The sequence below is a fragment of the Oncorhynchus clarkii genome, chromosome 8 (genome assembly GCF_045791955.1).
Source record: "Oncorhynchus clarkii lewisi isolate Uvic-CL-2024 chromosome 8, UVic_Ocla_1.0, whole genome shotgun sequence".
NCBI classification, from domain to species: Eukaryota; Metazoa; Chordata; class Actinopteri; order Salmoniformes; family Salmonidae; genus Oncorhynchus; species Oncorhynchus clarkii.
In genome coordinates this window covers 12,437,610-12,459,824 of record NC_092154.1, presented here as the reverse complement: position 1 = coordinate 12,459,824, position 22,215 = coordinate 12,437,610, and the positions used below count along the sequence as shown (strand labels likewise).

General features: G+C 41.5%; 1 protein-coding gene across 1 annotated transcript in view; it reads right to left on the bottom strand.

Annotated features, from left to right (window-relative positions):
- Window positions 1–608: 608 nt before the first annotated feature.
- The window catches only part of LOC139415694 (lin-28 homolog B (C. elegans)), a 43,771-nt gene continuing 22,164 nt past the window's right edge, over window positions 609–22,215 (bottom strand). Inside the window, exon 4 of the mRNA XM_071163813.1 lies at window positions 609–900. Coding sequence (XP_071019914.1) covers window positions 609–900 — 292 coding nt within the window. The remainder of the gene's footprint in view (window positions 901–22,215) is intronic.

Genomic DNA, 22,215 nt, shown 5'->3' with positions numbered 1-22,215 from the left:
AATCAAAAAGTTGGTGGTGAGTTGATTAGTTGAATCTAGTGTGTAGATGCGAAGGATACAACTAAAATACACAGGATTAAGAAGCACTGGCCTACATCAAGGCCTTATTTAAAATCCTTAATGCTTAAGGATCGCCGCATCATGACCTTTGGAACGGTTATATAATATAAATATGAACCAGGTGGACCAAAATCTAAAAGAGAAGCGAGTCCTATTCAGAAATTGCCACAGAAAGAGTTATGGATGACATCATCTAACCCAGAGAGTCATCTAACCCAGAGAGTCATCTAACCCAGAGAGTCATCAGATTCACCGCCAACCTTGTTTCTCTTTAAGACCATATCGTCTCTTGAGCTGCACTGATTGAGACCAGTCACACACAAAGAGACAGTCATTCACATGCATCCATATCCCCAGCAATGGTTGTCATAGCTGCCACAGCCAGTCAGTCACATACATCCGTACCCCTGACGATCGTTGCCATAGCTGCGCTGGTCCTGCCAAAAATAGACCTATTATTTCCACAAGTGCGAGGTAGATTAGGGGTGGGGGTTAAGGGGTGTTCCTTGGGTGAGAAGAGTCAGGGGTCGGGAGGTACAGCTCTCCCTCTATATCCTCCCCCTCTGGGGGCCAACGCGGTGTGACTGGGGTAGCTCCTCTGGGGAGGGCGAGGGGCCCTCAAGGGGGGACGAGCCCGAGCGCTCCTCCTCGTCGGCGGGGTACAGGTGGGCCGAGGTAGAGGGGTGCAGGGGGTCCTGAAAGCCTGCGGGGGCCGCCAGCACCTTGTGGGGACACTGGGCCACCATGTGCCTGATGCTCTGGCAGTAGTGGCATTTCTTTGGCTGGGGGGGCAGGCCACACTCCTTGGCATGGTGGTCCAGACCTCCACAGTTATAACAGCTGGACAGAGGACAGAGGACAGAGGGAATGGAGAGAAAAGGAGGAGAGAAGGAGAAACAGGTAAAGGACATAAAACATTTTTTGCTACTAGTATAATTTGCTACTAGTATAACTTGCTACTAGTATAATTTGCTACTAGTATAACTTTCTACTAGTATAACTTGCTACCAGTATAACTTGCTACCAGTATAACTTGCTACCAGTATAACTTGCTACCAGTATAACTTGCTACTAGTATAATTTGCTACTAGTATAACTTGCTACTAGTATAACTTGCTACTAGTATAATTTGCTACTAGTATAACTTGCTACTAGTATAATTTGCTACTAGTATGAAAACAACATTCAATGACTCATAAGAATGAAGTCATAATTGGATACTGCTTTAATAGGAGTCAACAGGTATAATGTGTTACGATGGAGCTATAATACACAGCAAGTCTTGTCATTAGGCTTAATCTGTTATTATCGTCAAAGTCATGATGAAAATGTGTTACATTGAGAGACGTGACATATTACAAGCCTAATTATTATTTTCGTATTTATTTTACCTTTATTTAACTAGGCAAGTCAGTTAAGAACAACCATTCGGTTACTAGTCCAACAAGACATTATTAGACATTATAAAGCCTCATACTCTTATAAGATGTAATAATGTATACCAGTCAGCTTTATGTAAAGTGTTACCCAAAATAATAAAAGCAATTTCCTGACATCAACCCAGTACTATGGGCTGAGCAGCGGTGTAAAGTACTTAAGTAACACTAAGTAATACTTTAGTACTTTAAAGTACTACTTCATTTTTGGGGTCTGTATTTTACTGCTTGTCTTTTTGACTACTTTTACTTCACTACATTCCTAAAAGGAAATAATGTACTTTTTAATCCATACATTTTGAATGCTTAGCAGGACAGGAAATTGGGTCCAATTCATGCACTTATCAAGAGAACATCCCTGGTCATCCCTACTGCCTCTGATCTGGCAGACTCACTAAACACAAATGCTTTGTTTGTAAATGATGTCTGAGTGTTCCCCTGGCTATCCGTACATTTTAAAAACAAGAAAATGGTGTTGTCTGGTTTGCTTCATAAGGAATTTGAAATGATTTACACTTTTATTTTTGATACTTAAATATATTTCAAAACAAATACTTTTAGACTTTCACTCAAGTAGTATTTTACTGGGTGACTTTCACTTGAGTCATTTTCTATTAACGTACCTCTACTTTTACACAAGTCTGACAATTGGGTACTTTTTCCACCACTGGTACTGAGGTGGAGATTATTGGGGCCTTATTCAGGATTCCCTTTGATTTCTGTACAAGTGCACTTTCCTCCACTAGATGGCAGCATAACAAAGACCATAAATCCTTTTGAAATGCCAGAAACTATTGTCACTACCCAGCAGTTTCATCTAATATATATATATATATATATACATACACACACACACACACACACACACTGCTCAAAAAATGAGGGAACACTAAAATAACACATCCTAGATCTGAATGAATGAAATATTCTTATTAAATACTTTTTTCTTTACATAGTTGAATGTGCTGACAACAAAATCACACAAAAATGATCAATGGAAATCAAATGTATCAACTCATGGAGGTCTGGATTTGGAGACACACTCAAAATTAAAGTGGAAAACCACACTACAGGCTGATCCAACTTTGATGTAATGTCCTTAAAACAAGTCAAAATGAGGCTCAGTAGTGTGTGTGGCCTCCACGTGCATGTCAACAACATTTGTTGCCCTCCTACGGCCTCCTCCACGTCTCATGATGTACTGGCCTGTCTCCTGGTAGCGCCTCCATGCTCTGGACACTACGCTGACAGACACAGCAAACCTTCTTGCCACATCTCGCATTGATGTGCCATCCTGGATGAGCTGCACTACCTGAGCCACTTGTGTGGGTTGTAGACTCCGTCTCATGCTACCACTAGAGTGAAAGCAGCGGCAGCATTCAAAAGTGACCAAAACATCAGCCAGGAAGCATAGGAACTGAGAAGTGGACTGTGGTACCACCTGCAGAACCACTCCTTTATTGGGGGTGTCTTGCTAAATGCCTATAATTTCCACCTGTTGTCTATTCCATTTGCACAACAGCATGTGAAATGTATTGTCAATCAGTGTTGCTTCCTAAGTGGACAGTTTGATTTCACAGAAGTGTGATTGACTTGGAGTTACATTGTGTTGTTTAAGTGCTCCCTTTATTTTTTTGAGCAGTGTATATATACACACAGTATCAGTCAAGTTTGGACACACCTACTCATTCAAGGGTTTTTCTTTCTTTTTTACTATTTTCTACATTGTAGAATAATAGTGAAGACATAAACTATAAAATAGCATATATGGAATCATGTTGTAAACAAACAAAAAAAAGTGTTAAACAAATCAAAATATATTATTTAAACAAATCATTTGATATTTTATGGTCTTCAAAGTAGCCACCCTTTGCCTAAATGCCAGCTTTGCACACTCTTGGAATTCTCTCAATCAGCTTCATGAGAAACGCTATTCCAACAGTCTTGAAGGAGTTCCCACATATGTTGGCTGATTTTCCTTCACTCTGCAGTCCAAATCATCCCAAACCATCTCAATTGGGTTGAGGTCAGGTGATTGTGGAGGCCAGGTCATCTAGTGCAGACAGCGTGTATGGTATCGTGTGGGGGCGTGGTTTTCTGATGTCAACGTTGTGAACAGAGTGCCCCATGGTGGCGGTGGTGTTATGTTATGGGCAGGCATAAACTACGGACAACAAACAATTGTATTTTATTGATGGCAATTTGAATGCACAGAGATGCCATGACGAGATCCTGAGGCCCATTGTTGTGCCATTCATCCACCGCCATCACCTGATGTTTCAGCATGACAATGCACGGCCCCATGTTGCAAGGATCTGTACACAATTTCTTGAAGCTGAAAATGTCCCAGTTCTTCCATGGCCTGTATACTCACCAGACATGTCACCTATTTAGGATGTTCTGGATCTATGTGTATAACAGCGTGTTCCAGTTCCCGCCAATATCCAGCAATTTTGCACAGACATTGAAGAGGAAAGGGACAACATTCCAAAGGCCACAATCAAAAGCCTGTTCAACTCTATGCGAAGGAGATGTGTTGTGCTGCATGAGGCAAATTGTGGTCACAGCAGATACGGACTGGTTCTGACCCAAACCCCTACCTTGTTTTAAGGTGTCTGTAACCAACCGATACAGATCTGTACTCCGTCATGTGCAATCCATAGATTAGGGCCTAATGGATTCATTTCAATTGACTGATTTCATTCTCTGAACCGTAACTCAGTAAATTGTTGCATGTTCCACTAGTAGAAAGAGGAGGAAGGGAAGCGCTACTAAGGTACAAAATAGTAAATTGGTCATCAAAAAGAAAGGAGGACCAAGGCACTCTTCATATAATTAATTAAAATGCCTTTTAGTATGGCATGTTCAATAGAAAGTTTAGTTTTTAAAATCCGACGCGTTTCGGCTCATGGCCTTCGTCAGGGAGTACAAAAAAATTATACAATGTCCTCTTTTGAACAGCTTTTCCAATTAGCCCTAATTGAAAGAAAGAGTGGTTACAAAATTGATTGGACACACCTAGTAAGCAAAAATATACACATTCAAAAGTGAAATACTGTAGCTATGTTATCATAAAGATACAACTCCAACCTAGAAGTATCAGGACACTTAAAGGTAGTTCTAACCTTAAATATGACTGGGATAAGTGTCAAGAATAAGAAAGCAATATATTCCATAGTACACTAGAACACAGCAAAACATGAACAACAACAGTCTAAACATAGCTGAGGGCAATGTCCACTAGATGACAGCAGATGGACCTATCACAACCCTACAGGAAGGGTGAGAAATCCATATCTTCATTTAAACCAGGATATTTAGTGGCTTGTAATTTGTAAATCCAAAAATCTTCCCTTTGGTTTAACTTCTTGGTGACAGGGGGCAGTATTTTCATGTCCGGATTAAATGCATGCCCAAATTCAACTGCCTGCTACTCATCCCCAGAAGATAAGATATGCATATTATTAGTAGATTTGGATAGAAAACACTCTGAAGTTTCTAAACCTATTTGAATCATGTCTGTGAGTATAACAGAACTTATTTAGCAGGCAAAACCCAGAGGACAAACCATTCAGATTTTTTTTTTTTTAGATCACTCTTTTTAATGGGCTTTCATTGGGAATCCAGATTTCTAAGGGACCTTCTTGCAGTTCCTATCGCTTCCACTGGATGTCAACAGTCTTTAGAAATTGGTTGATATTATTCCTTTGTGTAATGAAGAAGTACGGCCATCTTGAACGAGGGTCACTTGAAGTGTACTGTTAGATAGAGGCGCGTCACCAGAAAGCATGCTTCAGTTTGTTTTCTTCCTGTATTGAACACAGATCATCCCGTCTTCAATTTTATTGATTATTTATGTTAAAAAAATAGTTTGAAATGTTTTGGCAAAGTATACAGGTAACTTTTGAGATATTTTGTAGTCACGTTGAGCAAGTTGGAACCGGTGTTTTTCTGGATCAATAAATGACTATAAAAAAAATTTCATTCAAACTTTCATTAAATCACACATGTAAGATAGCACATTAAATCACATGCAAGATAGCACATTAAATGGACATTTTGGATATATATCGACGGAATTAATCAAACAAAAGGACCATTTGTGATGTTTATGGGACATATTGGAGTGCCAACAGAAGAAGCTCGTCAAAGGTAAGGCATTAATTATATTTTTATTTCTGTGTTTTGTGTCGCGCCTGCAGGATTGAAATATGCTTTCTGTCTTTGCTTACGGAGGTGCTATCCTCAGATAATAGCATCGTTTGCTTTTGCCGAAAAGCATTATTGAAATCTGACATGTTGGCTGGATTCACAACAAGTGTAGCTTTAATTTGCTATCTTGCATGTGTGATTTAATGTGCTATCTTGCATGTGATTTAATGTGCTATCTTACATGTGTGATTTAATGAAAGTTTGATTTTTATAGTCATTTATTTGAATTTGGCGCTCTGCATTTTCCCTGGCTTTTGGCCTGGTGGGACGCTAGCACATATCCCAGAGAGGTTAACTGTTTAAGACGGTCCCCTTTTCTAATAGAGGCCGGAATATGATCAATACATTTTAATTCATTATATACAAATATATACAAAAATCTCTGAAACTGGAAACACTTATCTCCCTCACTAGCTTTAAGCACCAACTGTCAGAGCAGCTCACAGATTACTGCACCTGTAGCCCACCATAGCCCACCTATAATTTAGCCCAAACAACTACCTCTTTCCCTACTGTATTTAATTTATTTATTTATTTTGCACCCCATTATTTTTATTTCTACTTTGCACATTCTCCCATTGCAAATCTACCATTCCAGTGTTTTACTTGCTATATTGTATTTACTTTGCCACCATGGCCTTTTTGCCTTTACCTCCCTTATCTCACCTCATTTGCTCACATCGTATATAGACTTGTTTATACTGTATTATTGACTGTATGTTTGTTTTACTCCATGTGTAACTCTGTGTCGTTGTATGTGTCGAACTGCTTTGCTTTATCTTGGCCAGGTCGCAATTGTAAATGAGAACTTGTTCTCAACTTGCCTACCTGGTTAAATAAAGGTGAAATAAATAAATAAATAGATATATATATATGAACAGTGCCTTAGTCCTCCATTCTTTTTGATGGCCAAAGAGCTCCTTCTGTCTATCAAAATGTACTATTGTGTACCTTAGTAGCGCTTCCCTTCCTCCTCCTTCTACTAATTAAGCATAGCACTTGGGTGGTGCTTAGAGGAAGCAGCTCCACAGTAATTTTTTTGAGGACAACTCAAACTATGGATTTTACCCAAGAGGCAAGAAAGCCATGAAGAAAGCCAAATGATTATTATCCCTACCATGAGATGACATCCACAGAGAATACTAGAATGGACTTAAACAAAGGCTTACCAAACTTGACCTCAATTCTATCACCTTGTCTGACTATTGGAGGAAAGGCCTAATCTGTCTGCACTGTGTCGGAGGAAACACCGTGCACCTGGCGACCTGGTTAGCCTGCACTGCCTGCCGCAGGAGTCGCTAGTGCGCGATGAGACAAGGATTTCCCTACCGGCCAAACCTTCCCTAACCCGGACGATGCTAGGCCAATTGTGCGTCGCCCCATGGACCGGCCGGCTGCGGCAGAGCCTGGGCTTGAACCCAGAGTCTCTGGTCTCTGCGATCCAGTGCCCTAGACCACTGCGCCACCCGGGAGGCCCCACAATGTAATCTTTCTAAGACAGAGAGGGATGCAGTTGAATCATTGTCCTAAAATGAACAAAAAAGCAGACAAAGGTGGTACTACAGTAGTGTGGAGTAAAGACAAATATGTGACAGAAGCCTACCGTCAATTAGACAATGATGAATTCTACCAATCTCGTACCTTCAACCCAACAGAGGACCTAAAAACTGCATTGAAAGGGATCCCCACAGAAGCTAAGGAGAATGGCTACATTTCAGACAATGAGTTCAAATTTATTTTCAATGGCAGTCCACGTATGGCTTCTATTTATCTTCTTCCAAATGTCAACAAAAATCCTGAAAATCCCCCAGGCAGACCAGTCATTAGTGGTAATGAAAGTCTGACAGAACCCATCTCTAAGTACATTGATTACTTTATTAAGCCTTTTCTGACATCACTCCCAGCCTATCTTCAAGATACCACAGATGTGTTGAACAAAATGAAGGAATTGAACAATATAGGTACAGCTTCCTTTTTAGTCACCATGGATGTGGAGTCTCTATACACCACCATTGAACACGAACAAGGTTTGGCAGCTATGTACCATTTCTTGAGTACCTGACCTAAGACTGAGATGCCTCCTACATAATTCATTGTCTCACTGACTGAATGGACTCTTAACCTCTCTGGGATATGTGCTAGCGTCCCACCAGGCCAAAAGCCAGGGAAAATGCAGAGCGCCAAATTCAAATAAATCAAACTTTCATGAAATCACACATGCAAGATAGCACATTAAATCACACATGCAAGATAGCACATTAAATCACACATGCAAGATAGCACATTAAAGCTACACTTGTTGTGAATCTAGCCAACATGTCAGATTTCAAAAAGGCTTTTCGGCGAAAGCAAACGATGCTATTATCTGATGATAGCATAACAGTAAACAATGAGAGTAGCATATTTAAACCCTGCAAGCGCGACACAAAACGCAGAAATAAAAATATAATTCAAGCAGTTGTGTGGAGTTTCAAGCAGCTCGTGACGAGCTTCTTTTGTTGGCACTCCAATATGTCCCAGAAACATCACAAATGGTCCTTTTGTTCGATTAATTCCGTCGATATATATATCCACAATGTCCATTTATGTGGCGCGTTTGATCCAGAAAAACACCGGTTCCAACTTGCTCAACGTGACTACAAAATATCAAAAAAATTACCTGTATACTTTGCCAAGACATTTGAAACTACTTTTGTAATACAACTTTAGGTATTTTTTTACGTAAATAATCAATAAAATTGAAGACGGGATGATCCGTGTTCAATACAGGAAGAAAACAAACTGAAGCATGCTTTCTGGTCACGCGCCTCTATCTAACAGTACACTTCAAGTGACCCTCGTTCAAGATGGCCGTACTTCTTCATTACACAAAGGAATAACCTCAACCAATTTCTAAAGACTGACATCCAGTGGAAGCGATAGGAACTGCAAGAAGGTCCCTTAGAAATCTGGATTCCCAATGAAAACCCATTGAAGAGTGACCTCATAAAAAACAATCTGAATGGTTTGTCCTCGGGGTTTCGCCTGCTTAATAAGTTATGTTTATACTCACAGACATGATTCAAACATTTTTAGAAACTTCAGAGTGTTTTCTATCAAATTCTACTAATAATATGCATATCTTATCTTCTGGGGATGAGTAGCAGGCAGTTGAATTTGGGCATGCATTTCATCCGGACGTGAAAATACTGCCCCCTGTCACCAAGAAGTTAATCATTACATCTTTATCTTTCAGGACCGTATTAAACAGGTTAAAGGATGTGCCATGGGAGCTACAGCCCTTCCTACGCTGGTTTGTACTTGGGTAAATGGGTAAATGACTTCATTTTGGATCCTTCTAATAACCATTTCTTTGACAGGATTATATGGTGAGGACGCTATATTGATGATGTTTGCCTGTTCTGGTCCGGCTCAGAAGATGAACTTATTTCCTTCCACCAATACCTTAACAGCATCAACCCTAACATCAAACTAACTATGGAGTACAGCAAGGATAACATTCATCAACCCTAACATCAAACTAACTATGGAGTACAGCAAGGGTAACATTCATCAACCCTAACATCAAACTAACTATGGAGTACAGCAAGGATAACATTCATCAACCCTAACATCAAACTAACTATGGAGTACAGCAAGGGTAACATTCATCAACCCTAACATCAAACTAACTATGGAGTACAGCAAGGGTAACATTCATCAACCCTAACATCAAACTAACTATGGAGTACAGCAAGGGTAACATTCATCAACCCTAACATCAAACTAACTATGGAGTACAGCAAGGATAACATTCATCTTTTGGACCTCGACATTAGTAGAAATGACAAGGGTTGTTTGCACACATGAATCTTAGATGTGTGCAAGCCTACAGATGGGAATACCATTCTGAGGGCAGACAGCTTTCACCCCAAAAGGCTAAAAGAGAACATTCCATATGGCCAATTCCAAAGAGTCCGCAGAATTTGAGATCAGGAAACAGACTACAGTGTCAAACCTGCTTCTTGAATCGAGGCTACAGCATTCAGGTCCTGAAAGATGCAGGTATAAGGGCTGGATTACTTGACAGAGAACTTGTTGCGAAGGTGAGTGCCTCGTGACACATCAGAGAGTGTATTTTGTTACAAAATATAGCACTGAAGCAGAGAACATTAAAATAATAATTTAAAAGAATTGGGGAATCATCCAAAGTGATACGCTACTACGCCAAGTCTTTCCTGAGCCACCAGTCATAAGCTTTAAGAGATGTCCTACCCTAAATGACAAATTAGTCCACAGTTATCTTGGCTTGACTACAAACCCAAGGGCTCTTAAATGTAACCATTGCAGACATATGGCACAGAACAAGTATTTTGTTGACACAGCTTCCAAAATGGAGTATTACATCAAGCATTTAATTAACTGCAAAACCACTCATGTCATCTATAGATTAGAATGTCCACAGTGCAAGGTGTTCTACATTGGAAGGACAAAGAGACGCCTTCAAGACCGCTTAGCGGAACACAAGTACGCCATACGGGTAGGTAATGAAGACTACACCATGGCAAGGCACTACAAGTCCTTACACCAAGTCAACCCTGCCTCCCTACAAGCTATGGGTATTGATCATATTCCAGCCTCTATTTGAAAAGGGGACCATCTTAAACAGTTAAACCAAAGGGAAGGTTTTTGGATTTACAAACTACAGGCCACTAAATACCTGGTTTAAATGAAGATATGGATTTCTCACCCTTCCTGTAGGGTTGTGATGGGTCCATTTGTTGTCATCTAGAGGATATTTTCCTCAATTGCCCTCTATGTTTAGACTGTTGTTGTTCATGTTTGCTGTGTTCTAGTGTACTATGGAATATATTGCTTTCTTATTCTTGACACTTATCCCAGTCATATTTAAGGTTAGAACTACCTTTAAGTGTCCTGATACTTCTAGGTTGGAGTTGTATCTTTATGATAACATAGCTACAGTATTTCACTTTTTAATGTGTATAGTATTGCTTACTAGGTGTGTCCAATTCTGTAACCACACCCTCTTCTAATTAGGGCTAATTGGAAAAGCTGTTCAAAAGAGGACATCGTATAGTTTTTTTGTACACCCTGACGAAGGCCAATGCAGCCAAAACGAGTCAGATTTTTAAAACTCTGTTTCTATTGAACATCCCATACTAATAAAGGCATTTTAATTATATGAAGAGTGCCTTGGTCCTCCTTATTGTTGCATGTTCTATTTATATTTTTGTTCTATATATTCACACACAGTACAGTCAAAATGGACACCTACTCATTCCAGGTTTTTTGTTTTACTATTTTCTACATTGTAGAATAATAGTGAAGGCATCCAAATGCAATAACACATATGGAATCATGTAGTAACCCCAAAAAAAGTGTTAAACAAATCTAATTATATATTATATTTTAGATTCTTCAAAGTAGTCACCCTTTACCTTGATTTGCACACTCTTGGCATTCTCTCAACCAGCTTAATGAGGTAGTCACCTGGAATGCATTTCAATTAACAGGTTTGACTTGTTAAAGGTGATTATGCCAAATTTCTTTCCTTCTTAATGCGCTTGATCAGTTGTGTTGTGACAAGGTAGAATTTTGGTTCCAACTGCCATGTTTGTGTGAGTCGCAGAGTATGTGTGGTAGCCATTCTGGTTACGTGTGCCTTGAATTCTAAATAAATCATCAGCAAAGCACCCCCAAACCATTACACCACCTCCTCCATGCTTCACCGTGGGAACATCACATGCAGAGATCCGTTCACTTACTCTGAGTCTAGTAGAAGTGGTTTACTTGCAGCAATTCGACCATGAAGGTCTGATTCACAGTCTCCTCTGAACAGTTGTTACTTGAACTCTGTAGCATTTATTTGGGCTGCAATTTCTGAGGATGGAAACTATAATTTATTTTACCTTTATTTAACTAGGCAAGTCAGTTAAGAACAAATTCTTATTTTCAATGACGGCCTAGGAACAGTGGGTTGACTGCCTTGTTCAGGGGCAGAAGGACAGATTTTTACCTTGTCAGCTCGGGGATTCAATCTTCCAACCTTTCGGTTACAAGTTCAACGCTCTAACCACTAAGCTACCTGCCGCCCCTATGAAATTAACTTATCCTCTGCAGCAGTCGCGGTCCTCTATAGAGACAGTTTCATCATAGCACAGCCAATCACAGCTCTTGATGGTGTTTGCAACTGCACTTGAAGAAACTTTCAACGTTCTTGAAATGTTCTAGATTAACTGACCTTCACATACACATGGTTAGCAGATGTTAATGCCAGTGTATATCTTCTGTATATAGGGTTGCACATTTTGGGGAATATTCAGAGGTGGACACATTCCGTGGGAATTAATGGGAATATATGCAAATTAATATTAATACCACTTAAATGTAGATGTTTCTTGCATTGGATATATTTACCATATAATAAATATGGAGACAGAAACAAACCTTTTACCTTATGATAAGGAGACATAAATGCAAATTATTACATCCTTCCAATATAAATAAAAACATTTAGTTATCGATTGAACTTTTATTAAATGAGTTGACTCTTCACATGGGATGATTTCACTGAACAAAAGGGAATATTGAATGATCCCCAATGATCCCATCGCATCTCCCAAAAACATTTTTGACATACATCTGTAAAATGATAGTCTAGAAACTAAAGCTTTGGTTGTCTTCCTCTCAGGCTTCCATGTCTTCTCCCTGAACCTCCTCAATGTCCACCTCGTGAACATCAGACTCAACATCACCTCCAGAGGTGAGCTTCCCAGAATTATCATCTCGAGAGGTGAAAAATCATCAAATATCACCTCTGGAGGTGTCAGAGTCAGCTCTGAGGCCTCATCTTCACTGTCACTTTCCAACCTTGTTGAGGATGGCTTGTTGTCAGGCTCAAAGCCTCAAATTTTCCACTCTGAGGTGGTGGATGTTGGTGTTATTTGGAGGATGATGGAGGCAACAGGGGAAAGAGCTTCAGATCCACAAAGTCCCTTCCACCAGGTAGCTGATGAGACTGCCATAATGCATCACCATCCCAAAGCCCTTGCTTGTCAGTGTACTTCGCCAGACTGCCAAGAACCTTGCCCTCATCCAGGCCAAGGTGGCGAGACACGGTAGTGATGACACCATAGGCCTTGTTGAGCTCTGCACCAGACAGGATGCTTTTGACAGCATACTTGGGGTCTAACATGTACGCTGCGGCGTGTATGGGCTTCAGGCTGAAGTCTTCATGCTTTTTGATGTATTTCAGAACTGCAGTTTCCTCTGCTTGGAGCAACAGTAAAAAAGGCAGGGCAGTACATATGTCTTCTCTTACATCTGCAAGCAGTCTGAACATCAGACAGGATGACATTGTCCCCCTCAATCCGTGCAATGGCTACTGCTATAGGTTTCAGGATTTTCAGGCTGCTCTCCCAAAACGCATCATCCAGGAGGATGCTCTGGATGGGGCTGTCCATATCGGCAGACTGTGATATGGCCACTCCTTCCCCTCCAGGAGACTGCCAAACATGATGACAACAACACCCCCAACGGGTGTTGCTGGGAAGCTTCAATGTGGTGCTCTTATTCTTCTCACTTTGCTTTGTGATGGAAGAATGCACTGTGCAGGGCAGAGGGTTGCAATTCCATTGAATTGGGGATAGTTTAACCAAAATATGCCACAAGACCTAGAATTGCTTTATGTGTTTCCCACAAAAAAAAGGTTCACTGTTACAAGCTAACTTTGTTTTCGGGAAAGTGTCCGACCCATTGCAACCCTATCTGTATACCACCCCTGCCTTCACAACACAACGGATCCATTGCAACCCTATCTGTATACCACCCCTGCCTTCACAACACAACGGATTGTCTAAAACACACTAAGAAAGAAATTCCACAAATTAACTTCAAATCAAATCAAATTTTATTTGTCACATACACATGGTTAGCAGATGTTAATGCGAGTGTAGCGAAATGCTTGTGCTTCTAGTTCCGACAATGCAGTAATAACCAACAAGTAATCTAACTAACAATTCCAAAACTACTGTCTTGTACACAGTGTGAGGGGATAAAGAATATGTACATAAGGATATATGAATGAGTGATGGTACAGAGCAGCATAGGCAGATACAGTAGATTGTATCGAGTACAGGATATACATATGAGATGAGTATGTAAACAAAGTGGCATAGTTAAAGTGGCTAGTGATACATGTATTACATAAGGATACAGTCGATGATATAGAGTACAGTATATACGTATGCCTATGAGATGAATAATGTAGGGTAAGTAACATTATATAAGGTAGCATTGTTTAAAGTGGCTAGTGATATATTTACATCATTTCCCATCAATCCCATTATTAAAGTGGCTGGAGTTGAGTCAGTGTCAGTGTGTTGGCAGCAGCCACTCAGTGTTAGTGGTGGCTGTTTAACAGTCTGATGGCCTTGAGATAGAAGCTGTTTTTCAGTCTCTCGGTCCCAGCTTTGATGCACCTGTACTGACCTCGCCTTCTGGATGATAGCGGGGTGAACAGGCAGTGGCTCGGGTGGTTGATGTCCTTGATGATCTTTATGGCCTTCCTGTGACATCGGGTGGTGTAGGTGTCCTGGAGGGCAGGTAGTTTGCCCCCGGTGATGCGTTGTGCAGACCTCACTACCCTCTGGAGAGCCTTACGGTTGAGGGCGGAGCAGTTGCCGTAACAGGCGGTGATACAGCCCGCCAGGATGCTCTCGATTGTGCATCTGTAGAAGTTTGTGAGTGCTTTTGGTGACAAGCCGAATTTCTTCAGCCTCCTGAGGTTGAAGAGGCGCTGCTGCGCCTTCTTCACAATGCTGTCTGTGTGAGTGGACCAATTCAGTTTGTCTGTGATGTGTATGCCGAGGAACTTAAAACTTGCTACCCTCTCCACTACTGTTCCATCAATGTGGATAGGGGGGTGTTCCCTCTGCTGTTTCCTGAAGTCCACAATCATCTCCTTAGTTTTGTTGACGTTGAGTGTGAGGTTATTTTCCTGACACCACACTCCGAGGGCCCTCACCTCCTCCCTGTAGGCCGTCTCGTCGTTGTTGGTAATCAAGCCTACCACTGTTGTGTCGTCCGCAAACTTGATGATTGAGTTGGAGGCGTGCGTGGCCACGCAGTCGTGGGTGAACAGGGAGTACAGGAGAGGGCTCAGAACGCACCCTTGTGGGGCCCCAGTGTTGAGGATCAGCGGGGAGGAGATGTTGTTGCCTACCCTCACCACCTGGGGGGCGGCCCGTCAGGAAGTCCAGTACCCAGTTGCACAGGGCGGGGTCGAGACCCAGGGTCTCGAGCTTGATGACGAGCTTGGAGGGTACTATGGTGTTGAATGCCGAGCTGTAGTCAATGAACAGCATTCTCACATAGGTATTCCTCTTGTCCAGATGGGTTAGGGCAGTGTGCAGTGTGGTTGAGATTGCATCGTCTGTGGACCTATTTGGGCGGTAAGCAAATTGGAGTGGGTCTAGGGTGTCAGGTAGGGTGGAGGTGATATGGTCCTTGACTAGTCTCTCAAAGCACTTCATGATGACGGAAGTGAGTGCTACGGGGCGGTAGTCGTTTAGCTCAGTTACCTTAGCTTTCTTGGGAACAGGAACAATGGTGGCCCTCTTGAAGCATGTGGGAACAGCAGACTGGTATAGGGATTGATTGAATATGTCCGTAAACACACCGGCCAGCTGGTCTGCGCATGCTCTGAGGGCGCGGCTGGGGATGCCGTCTGGGCCTGCAGCCTTGCGAGGGTTAACACGTTTAAATGTCTTACTCACCTCGGCTGCAGTGAAGGAGAGACCGCAAGTTTTCGTTGCAGGCCGTGTCAGTGGCACTGTATTGTCCTCAAAGCGGGCAAAAAAGTTATTTAGTCTGCCTGGGAGCAGGACATCCTGGTCCGTGACTGGGCTGGATTTCTTCCTGTAGTCCGTGATTGACTGTAGACCCTGCCACATGCCTCTTGTGTCTGAGCCGTTGAATTGAGATTCTACTTTGTCTCTGTACTGACGCTTAGCTTGTTTGATAGCCTTGCGGAGGGAATAGCTGCACTGTTTGTATTCGGTCATGTTACCAGACACCTTGCCCTGATTAAAAGCAGTGGTTCGCGCTTTCAGTTTCACACGAATGCTGCCATCAATCCATGGTTTCTGGTTAGGGAATGTTTTAATCGTTGCTATGGGAACGACATCTTCAACGCACGTTCTAATGAACTCGCACACCGAATCAGTGTATTCGTCAATGTTGTTGTCTGACGCAATACGAAACATGTCCCAGTCCACGTGATGGAAGCAGTCTTGGAGTGTGGAGTCAGCTTGGTCGGACCAGCGTTGGACAGACCTCAGCGTGGGAGCCTCTTGTTTTAGTTTCTGTCTGTAGGCAGGGATCAACAAAATGGAGTCGTGGTCAGCTTTTCCGAAAGGGGGGCGGGGCAGGGCCTTATATGCGTCGCGGAAGTTAGAGTAACAATGATCCAAGGTCTTTCCACCCCTGGTTGCGCAATCGATATGCTGATAAAATTTGGGGAGTCTTGTTTTCAGATTAGCCTTGTTAAAATCCCCAGCTACAATGAATGCAGCCTCCGGATAAATGGTTTCCAGTTTGCAAAGAGTCAAATAAAGTTCATTCAGAGCCAACGATGTGTCTGCTTGGGGGGGGATATATACGGCTGTGATTATAATCGAAGAAAATTCTCTTGGTAGATAATGCGGTCTACATTTGATTGTGAGGAATTCTAAATCAGGTGAACAGAAGGATTTGAGTTCCTGTATGTTTCTTTCATCACACCATGTCACGTTAGTCATAAGGCATACGCCCCCGCCCCTCTTTTTACCAGAAAGATGTTTTTTCCTGTCTGCGCGATGCGTGGAGAAACCTGTTGGCTGCACCGCTTCGGATAGCGTCTCTCCAGTAAGCCACGTTTCCGTGAAGCAAAGAACGTTACAGTCTCTGATGTCCCTCTGGAATGCTACCCTTGCTCGGATTTCATCAACCTTGTTGTCAAGAGACTGGACATTGGCAAGAAGAATGCTAGGGAATGGTGCACGATGTGCCCGTCTCCGGAGTCTGACCAGAAGACCGCCTCGTTTCCCTCTTTTTCGGAGTCGTTTTTTTGGGTCGCTGCATATGATCCACTCCGTTGTCCTGTTTGTAAGGCAGAGCACAGGATCCGCGTCGCGAAAAGCGTATTCTTGGTCGTACTGATGGTGAGTTGACGCTGATCTTATATTCAGTAGTTCTTCTCGACTGTATGTGATGAAACCTAAGATGACCTGGGGTACTAATGTAAGAAATAACACGTAAAAAAACAAAAAACTGCATAGTTTCCTAGGAACACGAAGCGAGGCGGCCATCTCTGTCGGCGCCGGAAGTAACATGGTACGCATGTTAATTGAAATGCATTCCATGTGACTACATCATGAAGCTGGTTGAGAGAATGGCAAGAGTGCAAAGCTGTCATCAAGGCAAAGGTTGGCTACTTTGAAGAATCTCAGTTATGACACTTGGTTACTACATGATTCCATATGGGTTACTTCATTGTTTTGAAGTCTTTACTATTATTCAACAATGTAGAGAATAGTAAAAAATAAAACCCTTGAATGAGTAGGTGTGTCAACTTTTGACTGGTACTATAATATATATATACACAGAGTTGAAGTCGAAAGTTTACATAAACAAGTTTTAATGACTCCAACCTAAGTGTTTCAACCACTCCACAAATGTCTTAATAACAAACTATAGTTTTGGCAAGTTGGTTAGGACATCTACTTTGTGCATGACACAAGTCATTTTTCCAACAATTGTTGGAAAGACAGAATTTTACTTACAACTCGCTATATCACAATTCCGGGGTCAGAAGTTTACATGCACTAAGTTGACTGTGCCTTTAAACAGCTTGGAAAATTCCAGAAAATTATGTCTTGGCTTTTGAAGCTTCTGATAGGCTAATTGGAGGTGTACCTGTGGATGTTTTTTAAGGCCTACCTTCAAACTCAGTGCCTCTTTGCTTGACATCATGGGAAAATCAAAAGAAATCAGCCAAGACCCCAGAAAATAAATCATTGAAGACCTCAAGTCTGGTTCATCCTTGGGAGCATTTTCCAAATGCCTGAAGGTACCACATTAATCTGTACTAACTGACCTAAAACAGGGATTTTTTTACTTGGATTAAATGTCAGGAATTGTGGAAAAAAGAAAAATATATATATTTATATTATTTATTAGTACCAAAAGTTCTAAAGTTGGATAAAAGACATATCATCCTCAATTACAATCCTCATATAGGGAGATTTCTCAAAGTTGCATGGAACACAGTTGGTGAAAGACATTATGGCTTGGGAAAACAACAGTTGGCATTCTATTGCATTGATTCTCAGACACAATCGATGGTGAGCATTAGAAGCTAGCCTTGGTGCATTTCGTTGAGTCTTTAAGATCACTGTTAAAAGACCAACAAATCACTAAATAACAAATAAAGAGCACAGCAGCAGAAATGTTTTAAAGAATGCTGCACTTAACGAAGGATGTTGAGATGAACCATTGAGAGCTGTCTGTCTGTCTGTCTGTCTGTCTGTCTGTCTGTCTGTCTGTCTGTCTGTGTCTCTCTCTGTGTCCCTCTCTCTGTGTCCCTCACTCTGTGTCCCTCACTCTGTGTCCCTCACTCTGTGTCCCTCACTCTGTGTCCCTCACTCTGTGTCCCTCACTCTGTGTCCCTCACTCTGTGTCCCTCACTCTCAAAAAACATAATGTGCCGATCAAGGGTCAAGTACATTTCAATTCCAAATTAACTGCCTGAGAAAACTGAATAGAAAACACAATTGCGTGATACAAACTCCATACCCAATTCAATAACCAAACAGGAATTGACCTTGGTTCAGACATCTTGTTTAGTTAAGCAATAAGATCTCGTCATCTCAATATTCCCATGATGTGCTCTTACCGAGCTATGAAATGGTTTAGACACACTTCACCGGGACCTTGTGGGTTACTGAGGAGCTTGTGGTGGTTACCACGGTAATACTTGGCCTATGGTAGCATCCAAAATGGCCCCCAATTCCCTATTCAGTGCACTACTTTTGACCCAGGAATCTGGTCAAATGTAGTGCACTACTGTATATAGGGAATAGGCTGTCATTTGGGACTTAAATATAGCCTAGACCGCCTCATTTGTCCTTGCCTCCTCAGAGAAGTGTGGACACACCATGCACAATATTCCTCCCTGGCTAAACAATGACTAAACATTTGCTGGGCATCATATGGTTTACTCCGTTATGAATTCATGGTGACAGCAAATGTCTCAGTGTAAATTTAACACTGAAAGTAAACACTGTTTTTGTGTTAAATTAACTCTGAGTGTTGAGAATAAACTCTTTATATTTCAATGAATATACCTTATGCCAAGATAAATTGGTGATGGTAAAATGATTGCACCATTTATTATTGGATTTAGGACTGGGTTTTTCAGAAGTTTGCAACCCTCATTTGAATTGAGCAAAACAAGCAACAGTTAAATGACCAAATCCCAATTCTCCTTAGTGAGTACCAGAAAGTAACCATAGCAACCACAACTTCTGACAGATATGAGCTGAAACAGGACCATATAAATCCTAACTCAATTGCCGAGAGGTAATTTATACCTATTTTCAACTTTGGTTTACTGTTTCACTTAAAATGGTTTGAGTGGTGAAATATTCCTTTCGTTTGAGTCAACGTTAAACTGCAAATCTTTATTTATTTTGTAATTTAGCTTATCCAGAGCAACTTACAGGAGCAATTAGGGTTAAGTGCCTTGCTAAATGGCACATCAACAGATTTTTCACCTAGTTGGCTAGGGGATTAATTAATTTAACAAGGCAAGTCAGTTAAGAACAAATTCTTATTTACAAACAAGAAACCTTCCGGTTACTGGCCCAACTGTCTTAAACGCTAGGCTACCTGCCACCCTAACATAGCACTTCTCAGCATATCCTAAACCCCTAACATTATACTGATGTATGATGAGTTGAGGTTAGGGTTATCTAACAGTTTCGCATCTAATAAGATCAACTGGAAACTTTAGTGGAAGAACTAAGAACTGTATGTCACTTCTCTCAGTGTTTGTACTTGTGCACTCCTCCCCATGCATTTTAAAGCATTTGATTGGTGAAAGTACAGGCTAAACAGAGTTTCCGGGGACACTTTATTTGGATAGTCCATCTGTAGATGCTCTAAAGACCATCCAACATAAATAAAATAAGACTTTGCATAATTTAGCTACAGAGGATCAATAGCTTCTAAAAAATACCTGTGGATTCAGTTTTATCACAGGCTCTTAAGAGTCAGGAAGGCCACAATGTGGGCAGCGTGCGAGCCAAATTTATAATAGCTTGTTGCGTTGAATGATTTTGGAACCTCTAACCTCTCTGACTTTGACTTAACCTCATCTTCCCATGGCTGTCAGTAACATTTCAACTAACTAACACAAAACACTGAACTTAACCTTTTTCCTAACCCTTACTCTAAACCTACTCCTAACCTTATCAAGCAGTTGCTCGTCAACAGATGATCATACTATCAACCATCTGTAGAGCATCTATACACGGACTATCTGGACTATGCAAATAAAGTGTGACGAGTTTCCACCATATTTCTTTTGACGGTCCTTTCCTTGTAATCCACGAAGTGAACAAGTGCACACTAAGAAAAAGGACAGATAATTGGAACGCAGGACTTATACACTGATGTGTTCAAGTATGGTTGTAGTTATAGTTCTGTCCAGCCTGTGGAAGAATACGGTAAGCAGCAGAGAACAAGAGGTGTAATCAAACTTAAGTACCTGCTACCTACCAACACAGATTCTGATCCTCAACACGATAAAAATCACTATGGGAGATAACCAACCACAAAGTAGCCCCCCTTCCAAATCCCCATGGAGATAACCAACCACAAAGTAGCCCCAATTATCCTAAATACACTGAATTATTCACTGGTGTAAAACATCCAGGGAACCCTTTCGGCAGATTTTATTATTAAAGAGGAAACCTTTATTTTCACACCTGATTAAGAGAGGGATTGGATAGCCAGAAAGCTATATCAATCACACAATGATTTGGTCTATGCAGATATACATTGCTTTCAGAAAGTATTCATACTCCTGGACTTTTTCCACATTTTGTTGTGTTACAGCCTGAGTGTAAAATGTATTACACTTAGGTTTTGTGTCACTGGCCTCCACATAATACCCTTTAATGTTAGTGAAATTATGTTTTTAGATTTTTTCACAAATTAATTCAGAATGATAAGCTGAAATTTCTTGAGTCAGTAAGTATTCAATCCCTTTGATATGGCAAGCCTAAAGAAAAAAACAGACATTGAAGAGTCTTGGTGGTTCCAAACTTCTTCCATTTTTCCCATAATAAAACTTGCTCCAGAGCGCTCAGGACCTCAGACTGGGGCGAACGTTCACATTGAATATCCCTTTGAGCATGGTGACGTTATGAACTACACTTTGGATGGTGTATCATTACACCCAGTCACTACAAAGATACAGGCGTCCTTCCTAACTCCTTTGCCGGAGAGGAAGGAAACTGCTCGGGGATTTCACCATGAGTTTAATGGTTTTGATCTGAGAACTGAGGATGGATCAACAACACTGTAGTTCATCTACAATACTAACCTAAATGACAGCATGAAAAGGAAGCCTGTACAGAAAACATTTTTTCCAAAACATGCATCCTTTTTGCAATAAAGTAAAACTGCAAAAAACGTTGCAAAGAAATTGACTTCATGTCCTGAATACAAAGTTCTATGTTTGAGGCAAATCCAACACCACACATCACTGAGAACCACTCTTTATAATTTCAAGCATGATGGTGGCTGCATCATGTTATGGTATGCTTGTCCTCGGCAAGGAATAGGGAGTTCTTTGGGATAAAAAGAAACGGAATAGAGCTAAGCACAGGCAAAATCTTAGGAAAACCTGGTTCAGCCTGCTTTCCACAAACACTTGGAGACAATGAAGGGCCGCCTCCAAGTGGTATGGGTAGGTAACAACATATGCCATGTTGATCTTCAACACAGGGGCCCCTCAGCGGAGTGTGCTCAGTCCCCTCCTGTACTCCCTGTTCACCCATGACTGCATGGCCAAGCACGACTCCAATACCGTCATTCAGTTTGCTGATGACAACAGTGGTAGGCCTGATCACCGACAACGACGAGAAGGCCTATAGGGAGGAGGTCAGAGACCTGGCCATGTGGTGCCAGGACAACAACCTCTCCCTCAACATGATCGAGACAAAGGAGATGATTCTGGACTACAGAAAATGGAGGACCGAGCACACCCCCATTCTCCTCGATGGGGCTGTAGAGGAGCAGGTTGAGAGCCCCAAGTTCCTTGGTGTCCATATCACCTAAACTATCATGGTCCAAACACACCAAGACAATTGTGAAGAGGGCACAACAACGCATATTCTCCCTCAGGACACCGAAAATATTTGGCATGGGTCCTCAGAGCCTCAAAAAGTTCTACAACTGC